This window comes from Wyeomyia smithii, chromosome 3 (genome assembly GCF_029784165.1).
Source record: "Wyeomyia smithii strain HCP4-BCI-WySm-NY-G18 chromosome 3, ASM2978416v1, whole genome shotgun sequence".
Lineage (NCBI taxonomy): Eukaryota > Metazoa > Arthropoda > Insecta > Diptera > Culicidae > Wyeomyia > Wyeomyia smithii.
The window spans coordinates 128,330,883-128,348,614 of record NC_073696.1 but is presented as its reverse complement, the minus strand read 5'-3'; the positions used below and the strand labels follow the sequence as shown (position 1 = coordinate 128,348,614).

Here is a 17,732-nt window from a genome sequence, read left to right as displayed (position 1 = left end):
CCAAGCCTATATGGATCAGACAGACAGACAAAGCTGCATTTTTATATGTTTAGATAGTTGAACCGATCACCGTGACGGTAGCCACCAGTCGAGCGTGCTTCTATTTGTATTTATTTTTCGGTGGTAGCTTTTAAAGGATGATTTCAAAATATCTGTCGAGAGTCACCTATTTTAAATTGCTGTCATATTATTGTTGTTCATTGCGCCTTCTGCGATCTCATTTCTTCGTTGTCTGGAAATTCTATTTTAGTGAATTCCACCATTTTCCTGTAAATTTTCCTAGTTTTCTCGCCGTAACAATTTGCCTTGGATGAAGACGAACACAACAAAACAAAGCCAGCTCAAATCAGACGCTCCGTTGTAAAGTTATGGGCGGTCGCACATATATGTAAGTTTATTTTATATTTAAGATATAAATAAATCTTTTTTACGGGAGCGAAGAGTTCTACCTGGCCTGGGTCCGAACTTATTGTAGCCTGCGTAACAAAACGACTAAAAGAGATACCCGATTCAATTTTTGCAAATGAACAGTTTGGATTTCGCCATGGGCATTCCACAACTCATCAATTGCTCAGAGTTACTAATATGATACGAGCTAACAAATCTGAAGGTTATTCCACTGGAGCTGCTCTTTTAGACATAGAAAAAGCATTCGACAGTGTTTGGCATAAAGGTTTGATTGCGAAATTGCAAACTTTTAATTTTCCAATTTTCCTAATCAAAATTTTAAAAAATTATCTTACTGATCGAACTCTGCAGGTTGTCTATCAGAATTCAAAATCTGATAGATTTCATGTCAGAGCAGGTGTACCTCAAGGTTCAGTCTTGGGTCCAGTCCTGTACAACATATTCACTTCAGATCTTCCTGATTTGCCTCCAGGATGCACAAAGCCATTGTTCTGCGATGACACAAGCATTTCCGTAAAAGGAAAAAGTCTTCGTGTCATATGCAGTCGATTGCAGAAAAGTTCAGATATTTTCTCTTCCTACTTGCAAAAGTGGAAAATCTCTCCCAATGCTTCTAAAACCCAAATGATAATTTTTCCGCATAAGCCTAGGGCTTCTTTCCTCAAGCCAAACAATAATCACGTTGTCAAGATGAATGGGGTTATTTTAAGTTGGTCCGACAAGGTTAAGTACTTGGGACTAATTTATGATAAAAAACTTATTTTCAAAGACCACATTGAGAGTATACAAGCCAAGTGCATCAAATAAACGAGATGTTTATATCCTCTCATTAACAGGAATTCTAAACTTTGTTTAAAGAACAAACTTTTGATTTACAAACAAATTTTTAGACCAGCAATGCTTTATGCTGTACCGATCTGGTTAAGTTGCTGTTCAACAAGGAAGAAAACGCTCCAAAGGATTCAGAATAAAATTCTGAAAATGATTTTGAAGCGTCCTCCTTGGTTTGGTACACTCGAATTACATAGACTTACTGGTGTTGAACCATTAGAAGCTATGTCAAATAAAATTATTAATAATTTTCGACAAAAATCGTTGCAATCCTCAATTGCTACGATAAGCTCTCTTTATAGCCAATGAGTTAGCAATTAAGTTAGTTGTAAGTTCACTTCCCCTTTTCTGACAAGTAGGTTTAAATCCCTACGAATGATAAGTCCTAATTGCGAAAGCAAACAAATCCTAACAATTAAAATTACAAATTTCTAACAGTGTTGAGAAGTCACCATTTGTGATTGGACACACATACTCATTATTTACTAATATTTATCATAAATACTTAAGCTTCTAACAAATCCCCCCTTAAAAAAAAAAAAAAAGAGATACCCGATAGCTAGTAGTGCCGACATGAAGAGACCCCAGCTCAACTGAAGTTTATTCACATACTGAAGACACACTTAAGGGTCCGTCAAATGTTACGTAAAGCGAAAATAGTCATTTTTACGAAGCCCCACTCCTTACTTTTGTAACAATTCATCTCAATACCATCCCCACCCCTAGGTAACGGGTAACTGTAGAGTTTACACAAACAAAAAACTTGAAGCAAAAATAAATGAGTTTGAAATAAATCAAAAAGGCAATAAACAATACAAATTGATGGAATTTTTTCTGTTTGTTTAAACTATTTCATAAAACACATGAGTAATGGTAGGTGGTCCCAACAGAAAAAAAATACTCGACAAATAATAAACAAAACTCATTTTCTTCTTTTAGGCTCTACTCAGAGCCGTTTTTCGCTGTGTGGACTCATCATCACTGCGACCAGAGACATTTGATTTGTTGTGATAATGCCCAGGTGTTTTCTGTACTCCGCACTTCATATAATTGGCAGTATTACTATTGAAGTAAATGATTCGCTTGTTATTCATATCCGTGCTTGTGTGTAAGTATTAATACCCTTTCTGTTTCAAGCTTACTGCTCTACTATACCGAGCCTCTGGCTATCCTAACAATATCGCCAAATTACAATACGCTGGAGTGAGACTACACCTAACGTTTCTTCCTGGCCAGGTGATTTTTAAGAGGGAATTTATTATGTCAAGAGGAAATAATCTTTTCGAAACCTCGTTCCTCCAGCCAAGACCGCGCCATAATTACAATTCCCTGAAGAGAACTATTATACGTTACTCAGACTGGTTTTATTAAAAGAGGGACTTATTTTTGTTAGGTAGGTATATATGTAGTAGAGAGCCTGAGATAAACCTTTGAAAACCCAATTGGCTGATTCTACTAAGATTCGAACCCCCGACCACCAGCTTATCAAAGCGGACTCTGTAACCTTGCGACTACGAAGCTCCCCAACGTAATCGAGCCTTAACAAGATACTTTGAGAAACTGTCGAAAGATCGTTTTTCAAATTTATGCAGCATTCTTCAAAAGATCTTTTATAATGTTAAGATCATTCCAGTAATTTATTCCGTACCACAATTTTTGGATGACTTCTTCACCAGAGTAACGGAGTAACGTAACAGGCTGAATAACCTTGAATACATACATTATCCGATAGCAGTGCAGAAACAAAAATTGCAAAAATAATTTAAATTTGGAAGAACTTATTTGGCGAATAGGTTAATGGCTGTGATATATAGCTCAGTACGAACAGTGATATCATATTTACTCGAAACAGTTTTAAAAACAATTGATTTTATTATACTTCTTTAACATTTTCCTATAGAAAAATAATTTTGTATAGTTCTCATGGCCTATTAGTCACCATGTAGGTGTATGATAATCTACTGAGCAAAAGGAGTGATAATAATAACGGTATACCAAAATATCTCAAGAAAATTAATCTATCATCAACCTATAATCGCTATCCTCAAAAAATCTAAGGCTTCATAAAGCGTGGTAGAAAACATATTGTAAAAAATAAACAAATAATAATAAACTACCGTAAGGCGCCCTCCTTATTCCGTGCGTCTCGTATCAAAATGTGAAAAAAATATCAAATATAAGAAGATGTTTCAAAAAGTATGTTTGGAAGTATACAAAAATCATCTTCACTATTTTTAATTTTTATATATTTTTTTTAAATTTTGATACGAAGTGCTCGGAATAAGGAGCCGCACGGAATGAGGGCGCCTCACGGTACTAGCAACCCGTTTCTATAATCGTCATTTTTAATCATTCTTAAACTGTGGCTTGAAGAACATAGCAGAAAACACGTTGTAAACAACGGTTACTATTTCCCAAAACCGCCACATTATGAGAATGCATCTATTGTTGTTAGTATTTTTCGGTAAATTTGAAATATCTATTTCCTAAATATCAAATGATTGCGCAACTTCTAATTTGTTATTACTCTAGTAGCAATTATTGATGTCTTCAATCTCTCATTTTTCTAGGATTCAATCGATAATCAAACAGAATTCGTTGCACAAAAACTGCCAAGAGAAACATCCGTTATATCTGCTTTCATCATAGTTCTGCTCTGGTCAAGTGATTCTTGATGCGTAATTTGCTCGTGGCGGTTTTCTACATCAATTTGCTGTAAAATTGCAGCTTGGGACTCACGAGCACCAACTAAAAATACACTTTCCTACAAAAAATAATAAACATATACGTTTTAATAACTTTTGAATGTACATTTTTTAAGAAAATAAATAACTTATGCAATGAAATGTGTCAAATAGATCTTACAAAATGTGTGGAATTTATCAACAACCTATTCGCGTTAAAAAATAGGTGGTGAGTATTCAACTTGTAGTGTTGTAATTTAGACACGATATTGAAGTCTGAAGTTTATTAAACTCATTCTTCTCTAAGTGAAAAGTGTAGAGCATTTCCACGTTGAATAGATCACGGTTTACAAACCCGATCAATCAACTTAATTAGATCTAGAACATAGTTGTAGCACAGAATTGTAGATAATTGGGCCTTGTATTGTTTGAGAATATTAGAATAATGTATATTGTCTACTTCTGATTGATGAAATGAATAAATAAACTTATTCAAGCCATTTGATCAAAATGATTAAGTCTGACTATTTGGATTGCAAGTTACATGAGAAAAATGCGATTTCTCTGTTTTCTGTGCTAACATTGTTTTGACTCTTAAACGTAGTTTGCTAAAGACGATGTAAAAATTTAGTATAAAACGTGCGTGTACTCATTAAGCAAGTGCTTTTAAGTTGTTTTATTATGGTTGTATTAAAAGAAGTGTCGTCTAAAAATGTTAATAACGAGTATTCTGAAAATAATATCCAATATTTGTTTAAATAACAAACATGCGCGTTTTGTTTGCAGAGCTGGCAACACGACTAACCGATAATACGTGCCCCGAAAGCAATTCGTTAAAGTTATTGATTTATAAGTGAAATGAGGGACCAAACTTGCTAAAAAGTGTACAGTTGTGATCTGTGATGCTTTGTTTAAGTGAGAAAAGTGAAGGTTTTGTGAAAAACACAGTGTTCTATGCGTGGAAGTTATAATTTATCCACGAAATCAAATTGAAAATTGTTAGGCCAGTTAGGTTGCGTGAGTGTGAGTGCCTACTTCGTGCGTCGCGCTAACAAGCGGTTCATTATTAACGTGCGATAATGGAGTGCATATGGTGGTGTGAACGAAGAGAACGACACTTCCTGGAGAGCGGAGAGAATAGCGTTGCGCTGTGCTAGTCGGCGTTTGTTTCGCTGGCATAGGCATAACCAAACTAAAACAGATGAGTATATGTTTTTTGTATCAAACATTTCATGAATGTAAGGCTATGTGTGTAGTGGTTTTTAGCGGGCTTTGGACTTTGGCAGAAGCGTGAATGTGTGATCTGTTGGGTGTACGAGGTGTGGTAGCTTTTCGGCTGCGAGTAGGGTTTTTTTTGTTTGCGCGATGAGTCTTGAAATGTTTTACTTTTTTTCTCCCACAAGAATCGTCAGGTGAGGTAGGTTATCTTCTTATCAACGGGCTCGATACGACATACACGATTCGCTTTTGGAATTTTATTTTTTTTCTAATTGGTCCGCGTTCGAATATGGTTTACATCATGTGATGATCCACCGGATACCACGTAGTTGCCAGTTTGAGGAACGACGTTGCCGTGCCGTTGCCGTTTGATTGTGGCCGTTATGAATGTTTAACTGTTGCAGTTTCGATTGTCCATATAGAAAACAGAGTGCAATTAAGATGTTTTTCTGGAGACTTTTTTCGTGTGGTTTTGTGTAATAGTGTTGTTTATTAGAATTTATGGTAGAATAGATTAATTAAGTTGTATTTACTGATGTGTCGTGTGCCATGAATTTTTAAACGCACTGACTCTCGCATGACAGGTAATAGAAAATTCAATGGAGTCGAGTTTGACTTTCGAGGATTATTTAGTCAGCCTGAAATAATCATGATTGGTTTGGTCCTGTCAATAATTTCAAGACTTTTGATTAGTATGTACATCTACACCTGATGTTTGCACTTAATGTTTTAGATGCACCAAACTTTGCCATTTTTCTATCTTTCCAACAGTATCACACCCATTATAAGGTAATGGGTAGCTACACTTAGTAATGAGCCAATATGACGCATAGTATACTTTGAATCCGTCATCTACCACGGTTTTGCACGGTCAGGCTTCAAGTAGGGTTTTATTAGCAAACATGTTCTCACCTCGAGAGCAATGGTGTGGTTTATGAAAGCTGGGAGTATGGTGCAGTGATAATACATGAAATCTTATGCTTCACTTTTCCGATTTTTCTAGCTTTTGGGCTGTTTATGTTTTGTATACAATGTTCCAAACATGACTAGGTCGGCATTTTGTTAACAAACTTAAGACCATATATTGGTCAATATGGAAATTTGCATTTTTAAATTATTAAGGCTTTGCATGCATGAAACTTTGCCAATTTTTTTTTATTTAATAGGCAACATTCGCATCGACAACTAAGATAGAATCGGCGTGAAAAGTCGTGTCCCCGAGTTTCTGCGTCGGTAGGAGGGAATAGAGCGGTCGTGCATAGTGCTTCGATGTAAACTGCGTTTCCGGCTCGGGAGCATTTTACTTATATGAACGTTTTTAGAATATAGTGATTTCGAGGGCTATACCCAGATACTTGTTCATGTCTCACTGTGACTGTTTAACCGAAGATTTCGTCCGGTCGATAAATATCGCGATTAACGAAAACACAATGTATACCTTCTAAAGAATCGCGTCGGCCGACGTGCAGTCGTTTCTTCGAAAGTACTCGGGATTGACAAATAGCTGATGGCTACGAGTAGCAAAGGCTACATCGCGGACCGTTTGGCAAGAAATATACTCATGGTTCGTTTTCGTAATAAGCGCGCATCATTGTTATATTCTGTTTTTCAGGTGTGTTTTTCGCGGGATCGTATCGTTTTTTTAGAGCAGACAAAGTGTATACGAGAAACGTCGTTGGTCGATTTGTTAGGTAGAAATGTCCGGTTGAACGAACCCCTAGAACGAACCCCATGAGGTCGAATTATCTAAAGATAGATCAACAACGCGCCCTTGATTTCGGTGTAAAAAGGGACAGGGGATCACCTTACGAGGAGATACCATATCATTTGAAGTTGTCCCAATTTGATCAAAGGTCTAGTATTCTCGCGTACGATTTATTGTTGCGGTGTTACATTGTCAAACTGAATAAGTTCGAATCGCATTATGAATATCGTGGCGGATATGATGAACTTGTTCGCGCGATACTTGTTCTAAAGAACCCGACACTCGAAACCAGCGCATCGTTTACCAAAACGAACCCTGCTGTGTACCTTGCCCTTTCTCCAGCATCCCAGTGATTTCTCGTGGAAGTGCAGAGGTATTTTCGGCTTCCAATAAGCGAGTATCATGTCAACATTTTCCTATACAAATTCCTTCTTTGACCTGCATTCGGATGCGGCCGGCGCTGGTATTGCCTAATACAAATATTAAGGTCACCAGTTTTTACACATTGAGGATGCATGTTGGTCCCAAACATCATCTATTGGTTCTCTGTGTAATTACAGCTGATCTGGCAATAACGGAGTAGCAACCGCGGGCGGTCAATCATGCTCATGCTCATGCTCAAACATGCGCGTTTTGTTTGCATATCTAAGCAAAAATATTATTTTAAAAAAATTCAGAATTGATGAAAGAGTATATTTTATTATCAAACTTTATAGAATTATTTGCTTATTAGAGTGTTTACCACGTTTTATCCCTATCTGCAAAAAAAAATTAAAGATGGAAACGCTTGACGTGGAATGCTCATCAAATGAAATATATACAGTTAATGCATAATTCATTAAATAGGAATAAGGGCTAGTAACTGGAAAATACACACATTTTTTCATCGTATATTGCTTACTATCTTTAAAGATTACACAAACCAGACATGGGAACAGCTCAAGGATCTGGGGGCGGATGTGCGGAGTATCCGCCGATCTCGCACTGGCGAGATGATACTTGAGCCCCGGAAGGACGCCAAGAACAAGGGGGCTACCTACAAAACGGTAGCTGAAAAGGTCCTAGGGAAGGAGGTGCAAGTGCGGGCACTCACCTCAGAAGTGACTCTCCAGCTTAAAAACCTGGACGAAATCACTGAGGGGTGCGACATTGCACAAGCCCTAAAAGCGAAGTGCGGGGTGGAGGTGGCTAAGGAGTCAATCCGCCTCCGCAAAGGTCCGGCGGGGACCCAGATAGCTACCTTCCGACTACCGTCGGCGGACGCTAACCTGGCCCTGAAAGAGGGCAAGTTGAAGGTCGGCTGGTCTGTATGTCCTCTGGGCATACTACAGCAACCAGACATTTGCTTCCGGTGCTTCGAGGGCGGACATAAGTCCTGGACCTGCAAGGGGCCCGATAGGAGCCAGCTGTGCAGGCGATGTGGAGGTGCAGGCCATAAAGCAAAGGACTGTGTGGAGTCTCCCAAGTGCATGGTATGTTCCGGGAAACGGAACGCCAAACACTTTATGGGAGGCCCCAGGTGCCCAGCCGGTAAGCCGGCTGTGAAACCACGGGCGTAAGGGTGACGCAACTGAACCTGAACCATTGCTTCGCGGCTCAGCAGCTGCTACACCAAGCAGCCACTGAGTCGTTGTCGGACATCGTCGTCATATCGGATCCCTACCGCATCCCTCCCGGAAACGGTAACTGGGTTGCGGATAAGTCCAGTTTGGCGGCCATATGTACGACGAGCAAGTTCCCGGTTCAGGAGGTTGTCTCAACCTCAGAAGAAGGGGAGTAGTTGCTAAGGTAAACGGAGTGTTCTACTGCAGTTGCTATGCTCCGCCACGTTGGTCTACCGAAAGGTTCACCCAGATGGTCGACCTCCTATCCATGGAGCTAACGGGCCTAACGCCGTTGGTGGTGGCGGGCGACTTCAACGCTTGGGCTGTTGAGTGGGGAAGTCGCTTCACGAACCAGAGGGGCCAGATCCTGTTGGGGGCTTTTGCAAAGCTCAACCTAGATCTGGCCAACGTTGGGAACAAAAGTACATTTAGCAGAAATGGTGCGGAGTCGATCCTCGACGTGACGTTCTCCAGCCCAGGACTGATCAAGAACTGGAGGGTAGACGATGGCTACACTAATAGCGACCACCAGGCGGTCTGTTTTAGTGTAGACAACAACGAGAGGCGGCAAGCGACGGGTAGAGCCAACACTCCGACCGTTTACGGGTGGAAGACATCGCACTTTGATGCCGAGTTATTCGAAGGGGCAATGAGAAGGGAGCGCGAGGGGGGCAGTTTTTTTTTTTTAAGGTGGCGGGGAAATCTGCAAACAGACACCTGAGAAGAGTACTCAGGGTGTGGGGATGAGACTAGGGGAGAGATGCTGGGGTAGTTACACTCGCCCAGACACCTACTGATCCCTGTCCCGACCCACTAAAACCCCTCCAGTCTCCAGCCCTGGTCTTCCCGGAACGACGGTTAAGTATTACGTCGGGGAGTGGCTTTTGTGCGTGATGCACCCTCTTTACTCTTATAACCTCCTAGCTAACTACCTGGAGACTGGTAATTAGCTACCACTGGCGTGTTGGTGGTTGACCCGCCACACACGTTGCAGCTCCAGAACAATCTGAGAGGCGGCCGCACAGACCGCGTTCCAGATGTCCGGGTCGTCGCACATCCTCCGGACTAGATTGTCCGGAGTAGTGCCAGGCCCGCTCACAGCCATCATGTTGCTCCTCGCTCTTGCGAAACGGGGGCATACGAAGAAGACATGCTCAGCAGTCTCCTCCTCCTCCACGCACTCGGGACACATGGGGGACACCGCGTGTCCGAACCTGTGCAGATATTGCCTGAAACTACCATGGCCTGACAGGATTTGTGTCAGGTGGAAGTTTACTTCACCATGTCGTCTCCCGACCCAGCCGGATATCTCCGGTATGAGTCGGTGCGTCCATCTGCCCTTTGTGGAGTTGGACCATTCCCGCTGCCAGCGGAGCATCGAGAATGACCTTCTGGTACCTCGTATGCCCCTTGTGTCACGTTGGTCGAAACACTCTCTGTCCTCCTTGATGGCGATGCTGATAGGCATCATGCCGGACAAGACACAGATTGCATCGTATGACACCGTACGATACGCACTCGCAACTCTCAGGCACATGAGCCTGTAGGTACTTTCCAGTTTACCACGGTAACTGTTAGTACCTAGCGCTCTGGACCACACTGGCCCACCATACCTAAGTATGGACGAAACCACGCTGGCAAGAAGTCTTCGCTTGCTGCCATAAACCGCTGAGCTATTGGACATCATATGAGATAGTGCTGCAATAGCCGATGAGGCCCTCTTACAGGCATAGTCGACGTGACTCCCGAACGTGAGCTTGTCGTCCACCATAACCCCCAAGAGCTTCAGGGATCGCTTCGAGGTGATGGTGCAGTCTCCGACTCTGACCACCGCCTGTTGCTCCGATTTACGGTTGTTCACAACCGTGACCTCCGTCTTATGATGCGCGAGCTCCAGTTTCCTGGAGCGCATCCAGTCCTCGACCTTGCGTATAAAGTGCGCGGCCGTCAACTCGACCTCCTCGATAGACTCGCCGTAAACCTCCAGCGTTATGTCGTCTGCAAAGCCGACGATCACAACCCCTACAGGGAACTTGAGTTTCAACACTCCGTCATACATGACATTCCACAACACCGGGCCCAGGATAGAACCTTGCGGAACTCCTGCGGTAATTGGGACGCACTTCTGACCCTCCTCCGTGTCGTAAACAAGTACTCGATTCTGGAAATAATTTTCCAGAATCTTGTACAGCGACACCGGTACATGGATGCTCCTGAGCGCGAGCGCTATGGAGTCCCAACTGGCACTATTGAACGCATTCTTCACGTCGAGCGTGACGATTGCGCAGTAGCGTATTCCCCTTCTCTTGCGCTGGATTGCTACCTCCGCCGTCTTGATGACGGAAGAGATTGCGTCCAGCGTGGACCTGCCCTTCCGGAAGCCGAACTGGTTACTTGCCAGACCGTGTACACCCTCCGTGTACCTCACCAGTCTGTTGAGGATGATCCTCTCAAGCACCTTGCCCGCGGTGTCCAGCAGGCAGATAGGCCTATATGCCGATGGGTCCCCTGGCGGTTTCCCAGCCTTCGGCAATAAGACCAGTATCTGCCGCTTCCACCTGTCCGGAAAGAGACAGTCATCCAGGCACCTCTGCATGACTGCTCTGAACAGCCCGGGGGCCGTTTTTATCGCCAGCCTGATCGCCAGGTTAGGGATACCATCCGGTCCCGGTGCCTTGCTCACCTTTAGGGATTTGGCGATCACGATGAGTTCCTCATTCGTAACCCTTGCCTCCTCCCCTGCCTCGACACGGCTGTCGTCGCTCACGGATTGGATGCTCGGCAGGTTGGCCGACCATCTCTGGTCTATGTCTGAGATACTGGAACGTCGGACGTGAGACTCGACTGCCGGAGGCCAAGGACTTGGCTCGTGGCGTGGAAAAAGTCCCTCGATGATACGCTCCAGCATCGCTGGTGATCGCTCTGCAGGCGCCAGCGCGCCTTTGGTCTTGGCCATTACGATCCTGTAGGCGTCACCCCACGGATTTGTATTGGCACTCGCACATAGCCTATCGAAGCAGGCCCTCTTGCTGGCCTTTATCGCACTCTTTAGCATCGATCTTGCCGAACTGAATGCTGCGCGGCGCTCTGTCCTCTCTTCTTCGTTTCGTGCACGCTGCATCCTCCGTCTTGCACGGAGGCACGCACTGCGAAGGTCGGCTATCGCGTCCGTCCACCAGTAAACCGGTGGCTTTCCATTCCTAGGTTGGCGAGTCCTAGGCATGGTGGCGTCGCACGCCCGCGATAGCATAGCAACTAGTTGGTCAGCAGTCGGGCGGAGCCAACTGCCCCCCTCGCGCTCCCTTCTCATTGCCTCTTCGAATACCTCGGCATCAAAGTGCGATGTCTTCCACCCGCGAACGGTCGGAGTGTTGGCTCTACCCGTCGCTTGCCGCTTCTCGTTGTTGTCTACACTATAACAGACCGCCTGGTGGTCGCTATTAGTGTAGCCATCGTCTACCCTCCAGTTCTTGATCAGTCCTGGGCTGGAGAACGTCACGTCGATGATCGACTCCGCACCATTTCTGCTAAATGTACTTTTGTTCCCAACGTTGGCCAGATCTAAGTTGAGCTTTGCAAAAGCACCCAACAGGATCTGGCCCCTCTAGTTCGTGAAGCGACTTCCCCACTCAACAGCCCAAGCGTTGAAGTCGCCCGCCACCACCAACGGCGTTAGGCCCATTAGCTCCATGGATAGGAGGTCGACCATCTGGGTGAACCTTTCGGTAGACCAATGGGCGGAGCATAGCAACTGCAGTAGAACACTCCGTTTACCTTAGCAACTACGTACCCTTCTTCTGAGGTTGAGACAACCTCCTGAACCGGGAACTTGCTCGTCGTACATATGGCCGCCAAACTGGACTTATCCGCAACCCAGTTACCGTTTCCGGGAGGGATGCGGTAGGGATCCGATATGACGGCGATGTCCGACAACGACTCAGTGGCTGCTTGGTGTAGCAGCTGCTGAGCCGCGAAGCAATGGTTCAGGTTCAGTTGCGTCACCCTTACGCCCGTGGTTTCACAGCCGGCTTACCGGCTGGGCACCTGGGGCCTCCCATAAAGTGTTTGGCGTTCCGTTTCCCGGAACATACCATGCACTTGGGAGACTCCACACAGTCCTTTGCTTTATGGCCTGCACCTCCACATCGCCTGCACAGCTGGCTCCTATCGGGCCCCTTGCAGGTCCAGGACTTATGTCCGCCCTCAAAGCACCGGAAGCAAATGTCTGGTTGCTGTAGTATGCCCAGAGGACATACAGACCAGCCGACCTTCAACTTGCCCTCTTTCAGGGCCAGGTTAGCGTCCGCCGACGGTAGTCGGAAGGTAGCTATCTGGGTCCCCGCCGGACCTTTGCGGAGGCGGATTGACTCCTTAGCCACCTCCACCCCGCACTTCGCTTTTAGGGCTTGTGCAATGTCGCACCCCTCAGTGATTTCGTCCAGGTTTTTAAGCTGGAGAGTCACTTCTGAGGTGAGTGCCCGCACTTGCACCTCCTTCCCTAGGACCTTTTCAGCTACCGTTTTGTAGGTAGCCCCCTTGTTCTTGGCGTCCTTCCGGAGCTCAAGTATCATCTCGCCAGTGCGAGATCGGCGGATACTCCGCACATCCGCCCCCAGATCCTTGAGCTGGGTTTCCCCCCTCATCCTCTTCAAGACCTCTGAGTACTTCGACCCATCCGTCTTGAGTATGAGGGCATCACCCCTACTCCGCGCCTTTTTGACCTTTTTTGGTCCTCTGGCCGCTCCGCCATCATGTCGCGTCGCACCTTCCCGACGCTTCCTACCCTCTACGGTAGTCCAAGGGTTGCCCGTAGCCTCCACCTGTGCCTTTTCCGCGGTGGACCTTGAACCGGTTGGCGTGTGTTCCCGTGTGAGTAGCACGACCAATCGTTTCTTGGTGTTCCCGGGGGCCGTTTCCCCCGGGGACTGCCTCGTTCGCTTAGCGACCTGCCCCGTGGAGCAGACCGACGCGAACGAGGGGGCGTCTGTCTGCACCTCTTTAGATGCAGTCGCCCTCCCGGTCCTGGCCGCTTTCTCGGCCGCCTTCACCCGAGCTACGAGTTCTTCGTGCTCCTTTCTGGCTTCATCAATGGTGCTCCGAAGCAGGAGGAGGCTCTGCTTCAGGTCGCCAGCGATGTTTCACCTGTTCGCCAAACACTCGATTATGGCATCGAGTTGTTCAGACAGCGCCGCCACTCTTGGCCGCGTGTCCATACACCTTTCGACGGCCTTGACTAGCAAGGGACCGTCTACCGAGATGTCTGGTGTGGACACCGACGGATTCGCCGTTTTTCCACCTCCAGACTTCGCCGCATCCGTCTCCTCCTTCTTCTGCGGAGACCGTTGGATGCCACCTCGTGCGAAGGGATTTGGTAACCCCTCCGCACCCGTCTCTTTTGTTTTTGAGTTAAACATTTTTGTTTATTGGGTCCCCCTACCAGCCGCTATCCTTATCCATAATGGAGTAGTCGCCTAAATGGTCCCAAGGTAGTCTATGCCGGAGCAGTGAGGCCATGGCTAGGGGCGGCTGCCATAGCGCCTTATGGGCAACTATGACACCCCCGACCGGCGCAAGTCAGGGAAAGACATCTGATCCTACTCCTGCCGGGTTCCCACCCGGCAATGGACTCGGAACGTACTGGAAGGCCTGCCAGGTTTTACGGGACGGAGACCCCTGCACCGGTTGTAATCTCGCCGTTTCAAGCCGTTATCACACGACATTACTAAGGGAGCTCGGCGCAGGTGCCAGCCCAAAATCATGGTACGAAAACGAGATCCGACTCTTATCCTATAGTGATGCGACCAGTTGCCGTAATTGGGAACATTACTGGCATCAGTCCCAATGGGCGGTATAGTGCATTTGGGTGGTGGGAGCGGCACTACTCGCTCCGTCGGAGCTGCTTCCGGCCAGTGTGGCTTTTGCGAGAATCTAGCGGCCCAGTGCCTGAATCTCGCCACGACCTAGGCTAGCTCCCGCTGATGGTCCGGGACTGCTTGCTAGCAGTGAGCACTTCCGTGGCCTTCGGTAATCGCCAATTACCGACCCGTGGTGGCATTCAGCTCTGCCATAGGGGGGCAGTTGGCTCCGCCCGACTGCTGACCAACTAGTTGCTATGCTATCGCGGGCGTGCGACGCCACCATGCCTAGGACTCGCCAACCTAGGAATGGAAAGCCACCGGTTTACTGGTGGACGGACGCGATAGCCGACCTTCGCAGTGCGTGCCTCCGTGCAAGACGGAGGATGCAGCGTGCGCGAAACGAAGAAGAGAGGACAGAGCGCCGCGCAGCATTCAGTTCGGCAAGATCGATGCTAAAGAGTGCGATAAAGGCCAGCAAGAGGGCCTGCTTCGATAGGCTATGTGCGAGTGCCAATACAAATCCGTGGGGTGACGCCTACAGGATCGTAATGGCCAAGACTAAAGGCGCGCTGGCGCCTGCAGAGCGATCACCAGCGATGCTGGAGCGTATCATCAAGGGACTCTTTCCACGCCACGAGCCAAGTCCTTGGCCTCCGGCGGTCGAGTCTCACGTCCGACGTTCCAGTATCTCAGACATAGACCAGAGATGGTCGGCCAACCTGCCGAGCATCCAATCCGTGAGCGACGACAGCCGTGTCGAGGCAGGGGAGGAGGCAAGGGTTACGAATGAGGAACTCATCGTGATCGCCAAATCCCTAAAGGTGAGCAAGGCACCGGGACCGGATGGTATCCCTAACCTGGCGATCAGGCTGGCGATAAAAACGGCCCCCGGGCTGTTCAGAGCAGTCATGCAGAGGTGCCTGGATGACTGTCTCTTTCCGGACAGGTGGAAGCGGCAGATACTGGTCTTATTGCCGAAGGCTGGGAAACCGCCAGGGGACCCATCGGCATATAGGCCTATCTGCCTGCTGGACACCGCGGGCAAGGTGCTTGAGAGGATCATCCTCAACAGACTGGTGAGGTACACGGAGGGTGTACACGGTCTGGTAAGTAACCAGTTCGGCTTCCGGAAGGGCAGGTCCACGCTGGACGCAATCTCTTCCGTCATCAAGACGGCGGAGGTAGCAATCCAGCGCAAGAGAAGGGGAATACGCTACTGCGCAATCGTCACGCTCGACGTGAAGAATGCGTTCAACAGTGCCAGTTGGGACTCCATAGCGCTCGCGCTCAGGAGCATCCATGTACCGGTGTCCCTGTACAAGATTCTGGAAAATTATTTCCAGAATCGAATACTTGTTTACGACACGGAGGAGGGTCAGAAGTGCGTCCCAATTACCGCAGGAGTTCCGCAAGGTTTTATCCTGGGCCCGGTGTTGTGGAATGTCATGTATGACGGAGTGTTGAAACTCAAGTTCCCTGTAGGGGTTGTGATCGTCGGCTTTGCAGACGACATAACGCTGGAGGTTTACGGCGAGTCTATCGAGGAGGTCGAGTTGACGGCCGCGCACTGTATACGCAAGGTCGAGGTCGAGGACTGGATGCGCTCCAGGAAACTGGAGCTCGCGCATCATAAGACGGAGGTCACGGTTGTGAACAACCGTAAATCGGAGCAACAGGCGGTGGTCAGAGTCGGAGACTGCACCATCACCTCGAAGCGATCCCTGAAGCTCTTGGGGGTTATGGTGGACGACAAGCTCACGTTCGGGAGTCACGTCGACTATGCCTGTAAGAGGGCCTCATCGGCTATTGCAGCACTATCTCGTATGGTGTCCAATAGCTCAGCGGTTTATGGCAGCAAGCGAAGACTTCTTGCCAGCGTGGTTTCGTCCATACTTAGGTATGGTCCAGAGCGCTAGGTACTAACAGTTACCGTGGTAAACTGGAAAGTACCTACAGGCTCATGTGCCTGAGAGTTGCGAGTGCGTATCGTACGGTGTCATACGATGCAATCTGTGTCTTGTCCGGCATGATGCCTATCAGCATCGCCATCAAGGAAGACAGAGAGTGTTTCGACCAACGTGACACAAGGGGCATACGAGGTACCAGAAGGTCATTCTCGATGCTCCGCTGGCAGCGGGAATGGTCCAACTCCACAAAAGGCAGATGGACGCACCGACTCATACCGGAGATATCCGGCTGGGTCGGGAGACGACATGGTGAAGTGAACTTCCACCTGACACAAATCCTGTCAGGCCATGGTTGTTTCAGGCAATATCTGCACAGGTTCGGACACGCGGTGTCCCCCATGTGTCCCGGGTGCGTGGAGGAGGAGGAGACTGCTGAGCATGTCTTCTTCGTATGCCCCCGTTTCGTAAGAGCGAGGAGCAACATGATGGCTGTGAGCGGGCCTGGCACTACTCCGGACAATCTAGTCCGGAGGATGTGCGACGACCCGGACATCTGGAACGCGGTCTGTGCGGCCGCCTCTCAGATTGTTCTGGAGCTGCAACGTGTGTGGCGGGTCAACCACCAACACGCCAGTGGTAGCTAATTACCAGTCTCCAGGTAGTTAGCTAGGAGGTTATAAGAGTAAAGAGGGTGCATCACGCACAAAAGCCACTCCCCGACGTAATACTTAACCGTCGTTCCGGGAAAACCAGGGCTGGAGACTGGAGGGGTTTTAGTGGGTCGGGACAGGGATCAGTAGGTGCCTGGGCGAGTGTAACTACCCCAGCATCTCTCCCCTAGTCTCATCCCCACACCCTGAGTTCTCTTCTCAGGTGTCTGTTTGCAGATTTCCCCGCCACCTTTAAAAAAAAAAAAAGACATGGGAACATTAAAGTTACCCTTTTATTTATTGTTCTCCGATCTTTTTTCCTCCCATAAGACAATCACAGCAACAAACTAGGACACAGGACACAAACATCAACATCATTAGACATTTAAGTTAACCGGATGCTGTCGAGAGGTTCCAGCGTCACTCTCTACCTAGAATGACAAATGTCAGAAAACGGTCAAAATTTGCGATTTAAATATAACTCCTGAAACCAATCAAACGGCCTGTAACCAACCAAAATCAAAGGTTGAAATGCATCATGGGTGTTGGCAATTCAGGATGTGTTTCAAAATTGCGACGCATGAAAGATGTCGGAAGAAATAAATTAATTATGTACAAGCAGTCCACAAGAATTAAGGCTATTTCAAAATATTAAGTGCAGGCAAGCGGAATTTTTTCGTGTAATGGTTGTGTATGTATTCTTTCTCTAAACAAAGTTTATTGTTTGAAAAATCTTTCTTAATATGCTTGAATAGTGAGAAATGCTTTAGTCATGCGGCCTTTCATAACACTTAATTATTAAAATTATTGTAAATTATGCACGTTCTCCGCTTATGGCATAATTTTTTTAATTGTCTGAAAATGTGT

The 17,732-nt window shown here is 46.9% G+C and overlaps 1 protein-coding gene across 1 annotated transcript in view; it reads right to left on the bottom strand.

Moving 5' to 3' along the window:
• Positions 1–3,077: 3,077 nt before the first annotated feature.
• The window catches only part of LOC129726698 (glycerophosphocholine phosphodiesterase GPCPD1), a 96,639-nt gene continuing 81,984 nt past the window's right edge, over positions 3,078–17,732 (bottom strand). Inside the window, exon 7 of the mRNA XM_055683698.1 lies at positions 3,078–4,003. Coding sequence (XP_055539673.1) covers positions 3,824–4,003 — 180 coding nt within the window. The 3' untranslated portion in view covers positions 3,078–3,823. The remainder of the gene's footprint in view (positions 4,004–17,732) is intronic.